General features: G+C 41.1%; 1 protein-coding gene and 1 long non-coding RNA gene across 5 annotated transcripts in view; both read right to left on the bottom strand.

Moving 5' to 3' along the window:
- Positions 1 to 6,247, bottom strand: part of GAN (gigaxonin) — a 52,797-nt gene extending 46,550 nt beyond the window's left edge. For all 4 annotated transcript variants that reach the window (XM_087971642.1, XM_087971641.1, XM_087971640.1 and 1 more), the window contains exon 1: positions 5,957 to 6,247. In XM_087971642.1, the coding sequence (XP_087827768.1) occupies positions 5,957 to 6,246 (290 nt within the window). In that variant the 5' untranslated portion in view covers position 6,247. The remainder of the gene's footprint in view (positions 1 to 5,956) is intronic.
- A 4,418-nt stretch (positions 6,248 to 10,665) lies between these two features.
- Positions 10,666 to 16,002, bottom strand: LOC148129842 (uncharacterized). The gene is made up of 2 exons (XR_015750649.1): positions 15,602 to 16,002; positions 10,666 to 10,852 (listed from the first exon to the last, which is right to left on the bottom strand). It is a non-coding gene; the product is annotated as an uncharacterized LOC148129842 (long non-coding RNA).
- Between the last annotated feature and the right edge of the window lie 1,579 nt (positions 16,003 to 17,581).

Below are 17,581 nucleotides of genomic sequence, written 5' to 3'. Positions count from 1 at the left end.
GCTTTGCTGTTCCCTTCCCATCAAAGTTTTGTTGTGTTTTGCAGAGCTATCCCTTGCTGATGGACAAGGAGAGACAGTCAAAGAGTTCTAAGCCCAGTGATATCATCAAGTTTTATTCCCAACATACTATTGGATGGGAAAATGAATAAAAATGAATCACCTCCTGAATTCTAAGTTCTGAGTTCTCAGATTTTTTCTTTTGGGGATGTAAGCAAAAAGAGTCCAAATCTGGGGTTGGCCACAGGGGACTTCAGATTAATTCTACCCATCAACAACCCCACAATGTTTTCAAGCTAAAAAAAAGAACTCTGCAATTATTTGCTATATCTTTTCAAGGGAAATAGCAACTGCAGGAAAGAAAATTAGAAATGGTGGAATGGCTTGTAAATACCATTTCTACTCTATTCATTCAAGATTGAGGATTTGGATACTATGCACATATGACCAGTGCTAGCTTAGATAGCAGCTTAGAAGAAAGTATATTCAGTCTTAATAATAATAATGAAGATCTACGCTCTCACTCTTTCTCTAATTACCTTTCATCTGATAAAATTGTATGAGTCAGTTCCATGCACTGTCATCTCCATACAGAAATGAATTGAATTATTTTTCATCTACTGTTAATCTTCAAGGACAGATAGAAATATATGTTTGCATCTATCTCTAAACTCTGTATTTTACCCTCTAAACTCTTTGTTTTACCTGTTATGGATTAAATGTATGCGAATATTCATATTATTGAAAACATTCCATCCATTGAAGACTACCTGTTCCAAGGATATAAAAAAGTTCCAATGGACCTAAACTATATGCTAAAATGATAAAACTAGTTCAGCTACTTACAAGACATGTAAGACTACATGAAAACAGATGTTAAAAACATCTGAATTGTAACTATGGCTGACAATCCATTTCAGAGCTCTTAAGCAGCAGTTTTTTGTATGTGTGTATGCACACACACATATCTCAGCATATTTTATATGGAAACTAATAAAAAAGGATTAATCTACATACCTCCAGGTGGGGAAATGACAGCTGTACTGCTGTTTAACATATTTATTACAGTGCTTGTAAAAGTCACACATTATTCCAAGTTACCTTGATTTTTGAACTTATCCTACACAGTGGAGAACCAGGTCTTCACATGGAAAAAATAGTATAATAAATCACCGCTCTCTTTCCAAGGGTGTCACAACATTATGAAAACTCTAATTGTATCCTGTAATAAGGACCTTGAAATACCCAGGCATCTTTTAGACTGAAGTGTTCTGTGGCTTTATTTAAAATGCATATTTAAATAATGTATTTAGACTAGAGGAAGGGAAAAAGAACTACACCGTTTAAATTATATGTGACACATCTTCAGCTTCATATCTGAGAAATATTTATGTAATCAATTGTGAAAGTCCTGTCTCAGTTGCTTACTGCCATTCTCTATTCCCAGTGTTAACATGCTTTCTAGACCATAAATCCTCCCAGAAAGGCCTCTTTAATTACCTGACAGTCAGCAGTTTCATCACTCTTCTTCACCATGAAGAATGCCTTTTTGATTTTCACAAAGGAGCTGATAGCTGTAATTACCAATATTACCCACTGAAGTCTTGGTAAACAACAGGAGCTCCCCCTCTTTCTGCATGAATGATACATCTGAATTTGTCAGTAATTTTCCCACCACCCCACCCATTCATCCAGATGCAAGAGGCATATTCTAAACTTCACCCTACCTGTCTTAATGAGGAAGCCAGCAATTTCCTTCTGTTCACAGCACAAGAAAAGGACTGGTTTTTAAGGGTCTCCGACAATTAACAGAAGGGTTGCCCATGAAAAGAGATCAACATAGGAATCTCCTATTATCTATCTGAGAGCAGCCAGAGGTTTGTTTACACTTTTTAATCTATGGTATTGCCTTTCTTGTGCTGGAGAAGTATGTATGTAGAGAAGCAGGAAATGGCAGGACAAAGGAAAAGAAGGGGGGTTGGTAACTAGCTGGGCAAGCAAGAAGTAAAAAAGAAATCAAAAGAACAGAAAAAGAAAAAACCTCAGAATCCATAATGTGGTTGCTCATACATAATTTTACCTTTGCTACAAATTTTAAATTGAGCAATATGAGACTTCTCATCTGGTTGTTCTTAGAGCTAGTCTGATCTCATGGTTTGAAGGCACACAAGATAAATATTTTCTTGATGTTAATCAGGCCTGGATGAACGGTCCTACAGAGATGGCCAGGTGAGCAACTATCAGTTTCATATTAGAAGCTAAGATACAAAATGAACTGAAAGCTAATTTCAACAATCTCTTTCCCCTGACATGGCTTCATACTTTCTCATTGAGTTCACTAAGTTCCTTAGTTGAAGAACTGAGGCAATAATAGGCTTACTTTTTCAATGAGAAGAGACAGGGCAGCATTACAGGGAGGAGGAGATTCTGCACATGCTCAGAGACAACTTCCTAGTTTAGGCGAATTATTTAAGACATTATATAAAGGCTACACCAGCATCAAAAATGATTGTCTTATTTGCTGGGTTCAAAAATCTGTGAAAGCATAGATTCAGCCACCCTACTTTCAAAATTATTTCTTATAGTTTAGCAGTGTGAGTAAGCCAAGCAGTTCTGGCTTGTTCGGCATACAGTTCAACAAGTGAAGGTTACATGCAAAGCCAGACACCACCTAGCAGGCAAGTCATGGAAAAATGTTGTCAACAATTGTCAAGAAGCCATGCAACTCTTTCACAATCACAGGCAGGAACTTGTTAAAAAAAAAAAAAAAAAAACAGAATCCAAGGCCTGCTGTAAGGCTGCCAGTTCAGCCAAAGCTTACTCAGCATATCTAAATAGCCTGCTTAAGCAGGTCACAGGATTATTCCACTCCATGTCCAATAATGGCTAACTTTTAACTGATCCCTGGATTTCAACATTAATGCTGCACCCTGAAGCCATCTGTCCTGAAAGGATAACTGGATCACAACTAGATGAAAGGGGTGTTCCACAAAGAAGAGGACTTCTCCAGGATCCCCCTGCCCAAATGCCATTCTGTTGACACCCAGATCATGCCAATCCTGTTAGGGAGTTGAAGGCTTCTTCGCTGGGCATCTCTCAACCCTTTTATAATAGTTATAAAAGATTATCTGAACTGGAAAACTAAATCCTGGCACAGTCTCTCTAACCACCGGTGCCTTTACTGACCAACTGGAAACACCGCAAATCCTGTGGGAGGACGTGAAGTAAGATCATTTAATCCCGCTTCTCATTTACCAACAAGTCACTCAGGGAGTTTCTCAAACATATCTGATTGGCCTGTTTACCAGTAATGTATTATGATGCTACTCTTCTGGCACCCTTAAAAACCATGCCGATTTAACTGAAAACTCTCATCCCACAAACCTAAATGAATTTAAACAAACACAAGCTCCTATAGAAAATGTGTGTGTGTGTGGAGGCAATCTGAATGATAAAAGTAATACTGATTTTTCCCAAGCTGGCATCTCTGCAACATCTCTTTATGGCTATCACAAGCCAGGTAGGGATCACAAAGAAACAGAAGGTTTACCCTGTCCCTTGCATCATCTTTGCTACTAATTTAACGTATGGCTATTTAATCCACTATCAAGGAGCTCCAGGCAGCCTAGTTGGCTATTTGGTCCTTACACACATTCTGCTAGGTGTAAGAACCAACTACTCCATTGGGTAATTTACATTCATCTTGAATGGTGGATCCTTGGGAACTGAATTTGGGATCAGCCATAAAAGACTAGATTTCTGAACCTCTCAGCACACTGGGTTACATCTGCATCAAGATATCCTGATGGGGATGAGCCAGTAGAAATGGAACAAGGTTTGGCACGATACCGTGGTGAGAAGGGTATGACATGTTTTTATGTCATTGTTTATTGACTCTGTGGTGAGTCATCTAAGATTAGTGTATAAGATAGGCTGCTATAGATGACTTATAAATAAAAAAACAAACTCGCTTCCATTTAATCCTCTAAGACTATAGAATATAGCATGAATAGAATATTAAGAATTTAGGCACATTGTACAATTATCATTGTAACTAAAATAGCTTATTGTATTACAACTGAGAAGATAGAGCAATAGATGGCCTATATAGCTAGATTTAATATTAAACAAATGAGCCAGTGAACGTTTTATACATAACCCTAACCCTATTGCTCCCATATTCATTATCTTCTAACTCTGCCTGATTTTACTGTACTTTGGGTCCTATGTTTCATATCTTCTGGTTATGGGGAAAAAATTATGGAAAAATATATGCAATAATATCCCATTTTGCAGGAGGAGCAAAAAACAAACAGCCTTTCATCGCATTCTGTGACAGCCAGAGTGCGATGCTGGTTAAAGTGCTGGAAATCTGTCTTCTAAAATATTAGAAACTCGGTGGCAGACTTTAGGCTTTTAACCTTCTCTAAGCCTCCCTCACAGGGTTGTTGTGGCAGGAAACAAGGGAGACAAGCTACCTTCAACTCCTGACAGAAAACCCAGGCAATGCAGTGCATGGAAGAGACAAACCAAGAAGAGACAGGCTTAAGAGTCTCATTTCTCAACCTCAGCCCAGATGTCCAGAAGGCTTTATTTAGTTAGGGACTAAATGCATGTATTTAGCAATAATTTGCATTATTGCAAAGACTTCCATCAAGATGGAAGGGGCAATTCTGGGACCTGCAATCTACCTGTCTAGGAAAGGCAGAGGTTGAGAAGGGCTCCTTCAGAGGAAGGGGCTCTGCAACAGTTCAGGGGACCTTCCAGCTGCTGCCCCACACCACAACCAAGAGGTGAGGAAAAATATAGATAGGAAATGAGAATGACAGTTAAATTGATAGCTATTAGATAAAGGTAAATAGATATAAGTAGAGATAGAGACAGAGAGGGAAGGAGACAACTAGACATAAGGACAGTTTTCCCCCGAACGCCATCACGCTGCTAAACAAATTCCCTCAACCCTGTCAAACTATCTACAAAGTCTGCATTACTATTACTATTAATCCTCCCATCCTTCCTTTCACCCATCTCCTCCCACTTGTGACTGTATGACTGTAACCTTGTCGCTTGTATCCTAACGATTTATATTCAGTTTCCTAGTATGATTTGTTTATTGTACCCTATGACTGTTATTAAGTGTTGCACCTGATGATTCTTGAGGAATGTATTTTATTTTTTCTTTACATACACTGAGAGCTTCTGCACCAAAGGCAAATTCCCTGTGTGTCCAATCAACAAGGCCCATAAAGAATTCTATTCATCTCTGAATTCTTTTACAATTTGGAACAATTGGCATAAATGGCTAAAAAGCAGAACCAAGAAGGGAGACAAAAATGTTAATTGAAACAACCCTTAAGAAAGTAGAAATAAAATTTTGTAAACTATACAAAGATATAAGAATAGTAATTATACCTACAGATATTATTTAATAGTAGATAAACGCAATATAATGTATTAGGATATTTAAATCAAAATCATGTCTAGAGGCCAAGAACGTTGTTGATACCGTGATGTTTTACAATGTAAAAAAGGAAAATTAATAAAAATTATTTAATAAAAGAATTCCATTCGTAGAGATGGAGAATAAAAATGATAGATAAACTGATAGCTATTATAGATAGATAGATATAAGTGGAGATAGATGATTGATAGAGAAAGAGAAATAGCTGACAGAGAAATAGAGAGAGATGGATCGACTTTATTGTCACTTTGAATGGACACTCATCGGCGGGCATTAAAAGGAAATCCCGCCGCCTTCAGCTCTCAAAGGGTCACCCTCCCCCCCATAGACACGGCATAAACGGGGCAAAACAAACCCAAATCCAGGCCCGCAGATGTTATACGACCCAGGGAAACAACACAGGGGAAACAGACCAAGCCCAACACCCCCAAGCCCATAGAAGCAGCAACGGCAACCACCGGGAGGGTCCCCTCCCCGCCGGGCCCGGGCTCCGCTCACCGCACGTAGGGGCTGGCGGCGGCCAGGATGTTGGTCTGCACCGGGATCTCCTGCCCGTCCAGAACCAGGTTGGCGTCGCAGAAGCGGCCCTCCTGCCGGAAGGAGCTCAACGCCCGCAGCAGCCGCGCCGCGTGCTGCGGGTCGGAGACGGAGCTGCCCGGCGCCCCGCTCGACATGGCGGCCTCGCCGCTGCTCCAACGACCCCGCTGCGACTCGACTCCACTCGACCTCACCGCCGGCCGGGAACTACCATCCTCCTGCCGCGCCGCGCCGGCGCCGCCTGACCTCATCTCTGCGCGACGGTCACGCCCACCCGAGGGGGGGCGGCGCCGCGAGGGTGACGCCGCCCCCGCGAGGGGAGGGGGCGCGCCCCGCCCCTCGCGAGGGCGGAGCTCCCGCCGCGCCTAGCACGTGCTGAGCGGCTGCAAGGATGGGGTGGGGGGCAAAACAAAACAAAAAGGCGGAAGCCGCTTTCCCCGACTACAATGCCCGTCGTTCCCAGCCGGGAGGCGGGAGGCTGGCGTGACTTTTCCGCCTTTCGGCGTTGTTTATAATGACTGGAAGGGCTTGGCTTTCTGGACATGCTCAGAAGGAAGGCAGGGGCTGCCGCGTTGAGTTTCCAGCCCAGCCTTCCAAATGAGGACTACAGTTCCCAAGCTTCCCAGCCAAAAAATAGGGTCTCTGGTTTTAGGGCTTTACTTCCTCTGGAGGACACCCAATTAAGGAAGATTTGACCATGTGCAAAGGAGCGGTGATGTTCTGTGCGCAGAGACAGGTGTGATAAATCGCACCAAATGTGGATTTTTCAGGCTAAAAAATGCCCAAAGTTGGAGTTTTTGAGAAGGTTATTCTTCTCAAGGGGGATGTTGCAAAGATCCTGATTTTGTCAGCTGGAGATCGGACAGCCTGGGTTTTAAGATCCCACTGTCATTCCTGCTCACCTAGCAAGTTCGAAAGTTTACTTTATTGGCATTGCACCTCCTACAATGAAATTAAATGCCATCTTCGGTCTACATTAAAACTATAACAATAAAAACACAAGCACATGCATCGCACTCTACACAATTGAATTGGAAACCCCTGATATTGCATTAATATTGCACTATATAGTAGAATTCAACAGCTACTGCTCTGGGACAGAAGCTGTTTTTCAGCCTATTTGTCCTTGCTTTTATTGTCCTGTACCGTCTGCCACATGGTAATAGTTCAAAAAAGAGTGCAAGAAAAAAAAAAAAAGGCTGACCCACCCAAAAAAAGCAAGCAAGCAAAATGTGAGCAGATAAATAGGTAGCACTTCAAAGGGTAGGTAACAGCGTTCTGTGTGCCTTTGGGGAATAACCGTGATGGCTACATTGGCAATGGACATTGTCTTTGGACAATGTTGGCTCCCTTGGCTAAGAAATGGAGATGAGCACAGTGCCCTATGATGGGGACACCTTTAACTTTTTATTCTTCAGGAGTTCTGCCCAAAAAGATGGGCATTTCACCGCCACTTAACTTACAGCAAGGACTTTTGGGAAGACTCTTTTGACCACAGGCTGAGAAGAAAATAATACGTCACAACACTAAGCCCAAATTAAACAGCTGAAGAGTTTTCAGGAGTTGCTCCTCATTCGGATTTATTCTAATATTTAGGACATTTAATCCAAGGACAGCCTTGGACAGCATCGATGTTTGCAAATGTCTCCACAAAAATCAGAATGAGCCCCATTACCCCATGCACTCCACAAAATGTCCAGAAATCTGTCATCGCTAAGTGTCACAAAAAGTCTTTGGTAGCATAGTTGCATCAGACTATTGCAACAGACAATGATCAGCCTATAAGATACTAAAGTTTCCAGATTTGTATTCTTGAGAAGCAAGCCAATCTGTTCTCTTCCTGATAGCAGAAACTTCCAATTTTTTATTGCTTTTCCCCTTCTCTTATTTGATGAAAATAGAGAGAGATCCTAAACAAGTTTGTTGCTCCTAAGAAAAGTATTGGCTACTCATGGATTTTTTTTTTTAATGTAGCATTGTAAAACAAATAAAAGATAAAAACGCATTAAAACAAATAAAAGATTAAAAACACTAAAGCATTGGGACCTTAAAGTTAAAACATTAATATTCAAGCGGATAAAAAGAACCAATCATAGATGGGGATCTATTAATTAGCCCTCTAAAACAGGATTCCACCAAGCCAGTTAGGGTTATTTGTATGCCATTCTTTCAACTTTCTATTTTATTCTGTCTAATTTTAGTTTGATAAGGCTCTTTATTTTTGGAAGAGCCGAGAGTAGTTTAGAAGTGAACGGACAGAATGTCCTTAAATAAAATTGTCAACAATAAATCAATTATTCTAAAATAAATGCAAAAGAAGACTGGCTATTTAAAAGAAAAAAGAAAAAAACAACAGTGTGATAAAAAAGAGAAAATCATCCTTGAGTTTGGTGCTTATATGGATGGTGTGATTTTCTTAGCAGTCTTCTCTCGCGTCATAAATGCAGGAACTAGAAAGGGGGAAAGTATTAATTTAAATTTTAAAAAATTTAAAAAACATTAATAAAAACATAAATTTATATAGTTCTAGCCCAAAGCTGGGTCACATTGATGAAAGGGATATTTCTGATCTGCAAGTCATTGTGTGTGTGTATTTGTCCCAGGGGACATTGTAAAAGATGGATAGTTGTTGGAATAGTGCCATAATTGCAATAAATATCTTTGGCATTTGGAAGAAGCCCCCATTTTCCCATGTGGTCTTTAGTTCTAGCCAAACAAGCACACAATCAATTCTTGGCAATAATATGATGATAGTTGGCCAGGATTCTCTTCTCCAGAAGTTTTTCGACTGCAATTTCTAGTTTACGCCCTGGATTTGCCAATGGCCTCTTATAAGGTGCACACATGTTTACTTTCCAAGCCCAAACAAAGCTGACATCATAAATGTATTTATTTTATTAAACATGTAAGGCTTTCCAACTCTAGATTGACTTCAGGTGGCATACAATAAAACCATTACCAAAACACAGAAGCTATCCGGAAAAAAAAACATTGCATAAAATCCACTATTGAATTTCAACTAGTCTTTTTCAAACGTGGCAACTTAAAGATGTGTAGATTTTAATTCCCAGAATTCTCCAGCCAACTGTGTTTGAAAGTGTTTGAAACAGTGTTTAAAAATAAAACATTAATTTAAACTAAAGCCGGAGAGATAAGCCTAATTTTCAGAATATAGCCCATTTCCGGACTGCTAAATCTTGAACAATTTTGAGAGATTGCAGAGTTGTCTTTCTTTTTCTAGATTTATTTTTTCAATCCTACTTTTCCTTGTCTTTTCCCCCTCATGCTTTTATGGCTTTGGCTTAGATTTTTATTTTATTTTATCTATATTATCTTAATATAGATCATGGTAAACCTACATAAATTTGTGACCAGTTATCAAGCTTTTACAAAACAAGAATTAATTTTAAGAATGGCTTTTTTGGAAAACCTCGGCCACCCGGAGCCTTGTAGAAAATAATATTAGGACAAAAACAATTTTGGAGGTGACAAAGTGGCTTGTGATATTTGTGAAGCTAACACTACAAGGTCTGTTGATCAACACTATTTGAATACACAGACGTCTACAGTGAACAGGGGAAAGTGTATTGGGTAGGCATGGAATAATTGCAGAGGACATAAATTATGCAAAGGTTGTCAACCATCACACAATTTGCATGATGATATCATGGCACATGTGACTTTATCTTGGCTTCTCTGCCCAGAAGCAAGACTCTGTAGCCTTTCTTCTCTGTGTTATTAGTGTCTATTTGAGGTACGTTCTAGTGAATCTCGAATTACAAGGGAATGTCTGATTCAATGCTTGGCTTAGAAATTGTTTTCAGCATCAAAGGGGGAATTCACAATTGATCTAATACCACCTCCACATCCTCCTCCAGGTGTCCAGTTGTGGCTTCATCAGATAGGCTGACAACTTCTCCCACATCCCACTGCTATAATAAACCGCTGAGTCAGACAAGGCTCACTTGTATTATGCCAGAATGGGTGAAGCTTAGCACACGGGGTGAATTCAGCTATGATTTACCACTTACAGTTTCCTACCGTAACTTACCAACAATAGCAATAGCACTTAGACTTATATATCACTTTACAGTGCTTTACAGCCCTCTCTAGGCGGTTTACAGAGGCGGCCTCTTGCCCCCAACAATTTTCCTTATTTTACCCACCTCGGAAGGATGGAAAGGCTGGATCAACCTTGAGTCTGGAGGGATTTGAACTGCCAAATTGCAGGCAGCCGGTAGTCAGCAGAAGTGGTCTGCAATACAGCACTGTAAACACTGCGCCACTGAATGGTTCAACCACAAGAAGCCCAACTTCATGGCTTGGTGCAAGATGAGAACCATTCCTAGTCCTTCTGCCAAATTCTTAGCCTGAGATTTTTTCCCCCCAGTTATTCCATTTGTGACCAAGAACAGAACAGATTAATTCTTTATAAGGGTCCGAGATTAGAGCAGTGTTTGTTTTTCCCCAACCTTAGCCATTTTAAGATGTCTGGACTTCAAATCCCAGAATATCCCAGACAGCGTTGTTGGCTGAAGTATGCTGGGAGTTGAAGTCAACACATTTTAAAATGGTAAACATTGGGAAACATTGCTCTAGATTTTGTGGTATTTTGGAAGAAAAGAACCAGATGATGCAACCAGGACTAGCAATAAACAAACACCGGGGTGGAGCATTATCATGGGCACCATCTTTATTTTTTGACACACCTTTATTCAAGAAAATGGGAATAGTCCAAGAATTTAGAGAGAATTCCTGGGGAGGGGCATTCTGCCTTTCCATCTGTTCTCTCCCTCGCCACCCTCATCAGCAATGGTTACAGATTCACCCTCTTCTCTGTCTAAGGGTAAGGCCAGCCTGGAAAATAACAAGTTGGGAAGAAAGGAAAGAGAAATAAGATTTGGTAATCCATTCTGCGCCCCTGCTTCAGGCATAAGCGTTACATGTTGATTTGACTTAAAGCTATACTCAAGCACTTAGCTTGGATTTGAGCTGCTCGCTTTAATAAAGAGGTGCCCAAACTGGAAAGGTTGCCTTGGTGTGGAAAAAGAGCGTTCAGCTGGTGGAATATATCTGGATATTTCCATACTACATGGATTAGAAGAGAAACAAGAGATTCGAACTAGTGCAGATTTGAGCCTTTCTGCTGTCCGAGAGCAGAGCCAAACCTCGCCATCCGGTAGGGGTTTGGAGACACACTTATCAAAGAGAGATCCAACCTAGAATTAAAGGAGAAATTTTCCAGTAGTGAGAACAATTAATCAGTGGAACAGCTTGCCCTCAGAAGTTGTGGGTGCTCCAACACTGGAGGTTTTTAAGTAGAGACAGGACAGCCATTTGTCTGGAATGATCTAAGCAGGGGTGGGATTCAAAAATTTTAACAACCGGTTCTGTGGGCGTGGCTTAGGTGGTGGGCATGGCTTGGGGGTCATGTGACTGGGTGGACATGGCTTGGTGGTCATGTTATTGGTTGGGTGTGGCCAACTCAATATCACTCACATTGAGGCACGCATCTCCTCGCCTGGCCTCTCATGACTGTGGGGATGCTGCAACAGTCGTAAGTGTGAAAAATGGTCATAAGTCACTTTTTTCAGTGCCATTGTAACTTTGAATGGTCACTTCACACAAGCAAAGTACCAGCAAAGGAGGGGGAAAAAACTCCAGAGATGTTCCAGAGACAGGAAGTCTAGTCCTGCCAAGAATGTAATCAGGGTCAACGGAGAGGCAGTTTCTGTAAGCAACACCAGAATGTTTCCTTCCTGCCTTCCTTACAGGATTAGGCCAGTAATTTCTTCTAACAACCGGTTCTCCGAACTGCTTAGAATGTTAACAACCGGTTCTAGAAAATAGATGTGAACTGGTAGAATCCCACCCCGGATGTAAGATCTGCTTGAGCAGGGGGGTTGGACTAGAAAACCTCCAAGAACCCTTCAAGATAACTGTATTATCCTGTTGTTCTTTTGGCAGTGAAATGCCATAAACAGCAAAGATGAAGACCTAAGCAGCAGTCATAGTTCAGTAGCATATAGGTAGTCCTCAGCTTACAATCATTTGTTGAATTAACCTTCAAAGGTATGATGTTGCTGAAAAAAGTGACTTACAACTGATCCTTGCACTTATGACTGTCGTAGTTCCTGTAGTCACGTGCTCAAAATTCAGGCATCTGTATTTACAAACAGTTGCAGCATCCTGGGGTCACGTGATTATTATCTGTGACTTTTCCCTGCCAGTTTCCAACAAGTAAAGTCAATGGTGGGGAAAAACATCCTAAAATTGGTTGTGACTAACAACTGTCTTGCTTAGCAATGGCAATACTGCTCGCCATTGTAGTCATTGGTCAAGGACTACCTGTAGGTTGATAAAACCATTTTGTTGTTGCTCTGGTCACTTCCTGGTTCACTCTGTGAAGTTATTTTGAACAGCAGCAAGAAGAGAAGAGAGAAAGCGATGGTGAAAGATGGCTGGAATTCAGTCCAATGAAATTCAGTCCAATGTGCCCAAATTTGCTACACAGAAGCAGCTTTTTTTATGTTGCAATTATTTGTCGCATGACCCATTTCTGTAAAAAGTATGGTTGGCCACATCATTCTAAGACAGTGTTTCTCAACCTTGAGCAAACTTTAAGATGTGTGAACTTCAATTCCCAGAATTCTCCAGCCAGCCTGGACTGGCTAGGGAATTCTGGGAATTGAAGTTCACACATCTTAAAGTTTGCTCAAGGTTGAGAAACACTGTTCTATGTGTTGATTATTGTCTAGACGAAGGATAGGGAGCCCAATGTATTTTTGTACGCACCTCCCTTGGCACAAATTCTAGTATTCTTTTTTAATTAATACACAGGGAAGTGCCATGTTGCAAAGTAAAGCACCAGTAATCAACATTGATTTTGTCTCCTGGAGTGCCTCTGGGCCTCGTGTAGGATCCATAAGCAATATTACAAAATCTGTGACTTGTTGCCATCCAGCGCAGAAGACAAAATTTGGGGCTTTGTAACCAGCCACAGTCCTTGTGGCTATTCGTTTTAAGAATGAACTCAGCTCAGTGTCTTTATGGACTTTGGGCTGAAGAAGACACATACGCAAGAAATAACTCATGATCGATGAGTTTGGCAATTAGAAAGAGTAGACTATGGGGCAAAAAGGGAGTCAAGATATAACCTTAGAGTGAGAAGGGATAAAATATAAATGTACTAGCTCAATACTGTGCTTCGCTACAAAACTATGTGGTCGGGCTTAGTTTTTGGGAAGGAAAATAAGGAGAAAAAAATTCTGCCTACGAGCATCCATCGGTATTCAACTGGCTAGTGTCCTGTCAGTGTGTGAGAGAGTTGAAGGCTGTATGGAAACTGAAACAGTATTTGCTGTGTGAGCAAGAAGTAGACAGCAAGGAGCCTGGGCGTGGCTTAGCTGAACTGTTCTGTACTAAAGCTGCTTGGTGCTGTGAAATTAAAACTGAAACTCCTCTCCTCTGCTTGTGTTTTGCATTTGGAACAGATTTCTTTTCAGGTGGGGAGGGAGAGTAGAACTCCTTAGCATCAGAGCGTGTTAATAATAATAATATACAAAATACTAATGCTCTGATGGTCATTTTGAAAAATCCTTTTTAGTGAGTGCTTAGAATCCAAGAGGAACATACGTACCAAATGTCAAGTTTGTAGGGTTTACGGTTCTGGAGATTTTGTGATGATGCGTGAGTGGTATTTCACTTTTATATATATAGATTTAACCTGCTGTAAACTTAGGACCACTTCTTTGTATCTTTTTTCTTTCTTTTGCTTTGTGTGTTTTTTTATTTTCATTTCTTTCCTATTATCACTTTTATTTAGTTTTTTTCATTAAACTTGCATTGTTTTACTTTGTAAAAAAAAACACCTTCAATCAAAAAATTGTCATTAGCTTTACTTGGACAGTTTACATCCTGCAATGATATCTGTAACTTCATTAAATATCCACATCTGTCTACCTCAGGTTCCTGGGAAGGAACCAATAGGAGGACAAAAATGCCAAATCCAATCTGGACATCTGGCTGACTGTGCAATTAAATAAATATGACTTATCAATTGTCAATAAGAAAGACAGAAAAATCTGCATCGTGGTCGTGGCAGTACCTGGAGAAAGTGGAATAGAAGAAAAAGAAATAGAGAAAATCATAAAATACAAAGATCTCCGAACAGGAGTGGAATGACTGTGGCAAAAGAAAGCAAAGGTGGTACTAATAATAATAACGCCTTGGGTGCAATCCTGAAACAACTGGACCGCCATTTTAACCTCATCCATATTGAAGGAAGGACTCACTGGAGAAGGACCTAATGCTGGGAACAACTGAGGGCAATAGAAGAAGAAGGGGAAGGCAGAGAATGAGGTGGCTGGATAGAGACACTGGAGCAGTCGGCGTGAGCTTAAATGGACTCCAGAAGATGGTAGAGGACAGGAAGGCCTGGAGGAATGTTGTCCATGGGGTCGCAATGGGTTGGACATGACTTTGCAAGTAACAACAACAAAAATATTGAAGAAAAAAAACCTCCCATCAGTCTATTGGTCAAGCAATGATAGCTTTGACACCATCAAACAGCAACGTCTGCCTATCTGAGGTCTTTGGGAAGGACTCAATAATACGGACAAAAATGCTAAATCCCATCAAAGCATCTAGTTGACTATGTGACCAATCATAATAATAGATTGATCCAATCTGGCAGAAGGGGCATATCTGGGGTCCATGATCTATTAAAAAGTGTCATCTAGCTGGACCCAGGCCTTTTGGAATACCAGGCCACCCAAGATTAGACTATCCCCAACTTTATTGGTCTCCTGGAAAGTTCTCCCAGGCTTGGAGGCCAAGAGGTTAGCTGAGCAGAACTAGGAGTTGGAACGATGAACCAAGGGTGGTAAAAACGAAATGGGTCCATCACAAAAGCAAGAACTATTTATATGGGTTTTTACACATCCTGAACCCCTAAATAAAGGACAGGTATACAATTCTCAAGGTCAGCTTCAATAGATGAAATCTGCTAACCATATGCAAGGAACATTCTATTTATTTTATTTCTATTTATTTGATTTGTCAATTGCTTACAAGATAATAGGTATAAGAATAAACATGAGTAAAAATACAGGAAATAGCTACAAATAAATGGGGACAGGGATGGGAGGCACGATGGTGCATTTATGCATGCCCCTTACAGATGTCTTAGGAATGGGGTGAGGTCAATAGTGGATAGTTTGAGGTTAATCCTCTTCTTTCCTGCTTTTTCAACCTCAGCTGTGCCGCGCAAAGCAGTTGAGATTGAAAAAGCAGGAAATAAAGGACAGCCAAGAGCCTGGGCGGGCGGATAGGAAAAACAGATGACCAAAAAGTTGCCACAGCGAACCAGTTCGGTGTCTGCTGTTCTTCAGAGCTACCGGTTCTATAGAACCGGACCAAACCGGTAGCATCCCACCTCTGCACTATGCCTAAGTCCAACCGTAGGCGGCGTATTTCCCTATTGCCCGGAATCCAACTGTTATGATCTTTTATAGATCCAATGACCAGTCAGTCTAGAATCTGGAAAGTTTGGTTAGAGGTCACTGTTATATAGCATAACCCAGAAACATGGGTTCACTCACTCACCAGGTTGACTGTGTTTGTGCCAACACAGACTTTCAGGATAGTCTATTTCCAGCTGATCCGAAGGGGTGAAAAAAAGGATTTATAGTATCTTTCTTGGTTGCTGAGAACGTGCAGGAAGAAAGCACTCAGCGCTTTTTGCCTGTTCTTACAGCGGCTTCGTAGCCAAAGGAAATGCTCTTTAACTCTAAAATCATGTGCAAACCAACAATTAAGCAACTCAATTATTTCAAGAGGAGTAATTGGCTTAATTTTGCTGCCATCTGCGCATGGATACGGCACAGAGGAGAAATGTCCTTTTGGTTTAGCCTTGCAAACAATGACTCCGTTTCCGCAAACAGCCTCTTCAGGTCAACAGAAGCAGCAGATGATGTAACAGACAAAACCAGGAAGGGCAGGCTTGAATGCAGAAAAGTTGAAAGCCACCTGCTGAAACTAAAACAGGAAATGGCACCACCTCTCTTTTCCCATCTGTCTTCTGGCTCTTGTCCCAACGGGAAAAACAGAAGAGCAAGCTCATCCTCCTTAACCTTTTCCAACCTTATCCCCAATTTTAAACACAGCAGAGTTGTGCTTTTCAAACATGATAACTTGAAGATAGGTGGGCTTCCAACTCCCAGGATTCCCCAGCCAGCTATGGTTCAACTTGTCAAGTTTGAAAAACACTGCAATAGAAAATCCATCTTGGTTACCAAATCTCTATTTATCCCAAAGGAAGGTGAATTGAAAATAAACTCTCCCTGCAATATTAGACTAATGAAATAAGGTTGTTTATTTTAAAAAAAACATATACATGCACTCTATATAATGCTTTTCTGCCTTATTTAACTACATTGGCTAATTCCCACTGAAAACAATACTGGAGATTTTTGTTTTGTTTTCCGAAAATTGTGTGCATGTGACAAGCAAAGTTGCACAAATGCATTCTATGTATGTATAGATGCACTGGCCAGAGGCTACATTCCAGTAAAGGGTAGTGCCACAAGAAACACATAAATTAATATTAATTGCTTTAATGACAACTGACTCAAATTGGCTCTCCAAATTAGTATCCCATTTGCAAAATTAATTCCTCCTCCATTTGCATAGGTACACACACAAACCAGTCATTCACACACAAGGACACAAATAGACTGCAGGGAAATCTAGCCCCATCCCAGCTGAAGATGGGGGTGCCTCCTCTGGAATATGGCCCATTGAGTTCAATGGCTTTAACTTCTGAGAACGTATAAACAGCAGGTATCTTGGCTTGCCTGGTTTATCCTGTATAAGTCAGGGTGAAATCTGAGGAGATCATTGGGACATTGAGCTGTTTGCAAAAAGGGAGTGTTTAACAGAAAATTCTTTTCCCGAGGTTAAAATCTATGGATGCTTCTAATGTCATAAGCCAGTGGTGGCTAACCTTTTTGGGCTCCTGTGCCAAAAATTGTGCCAGCACCCAGAAGACAATCCGCATGCCCCCCCCATGCCCCCTACGCATGGGCACGCAATCTCCCCCCACACCACCCCTTACCTGAACTGCACCTCCCAGCTGATTTTCGGCCTCCCAGAGGCTTGAAGAAAGCCTCTGCAGCCTTTGCAGGCCTAAAAATGGGCCCATTTTGTCACTTCCGGTATTCCTGGAAATACAAGAAGTGATGAAACGGGCCTATTTTTCAGCCTGCAGAGGCTGCAGAGGCTTTCCTCAAGCCTCTGAGAGGCTGAAAAAGGCCTCAAACGGGTTAAAAATCAGCTGGGAGGTGTGCACATGCGCAGGGAGGTAAGTTTGCCTGAGGCTCCCATGCCAGCACAAATGGCTCTGCGTGCCACTTGTGGCACACGTGTCATAGTTTGCCATCACGGTCATAAGCCCTACTCTTCCTACTAGGTAGATATGCTTAGAACTTCTACTCTTCTATGAAGATTCTCAGTCATCTAGGCAGGGGTGGGATTCAACCAGTGTTACTACCGGTTTGGTGACTATGGGAATTGAATTCAGACTTT

The sequence above is a fragment of the Notechis scutatus genome, chromosome 9 (assembly GCF_049901735.1).
Source record: "Notechis scutatus isolate UNSWTSFEM ecotype Mainland chromosome 9, rNotScu1.2, whole genome shotgun sequence".
Classification (NCBI taxonomy): domain Eukaryota; kingdom Metazoa; phylum Chordata; class Lepidosauria; order Squamata; family Elapidae; genus Notechis; species Notechis scutatus.
Note: the sequence above shows the minus strand (reverse complement) of the source record. Positions and strands in the feature narration are given on the sequence as shown.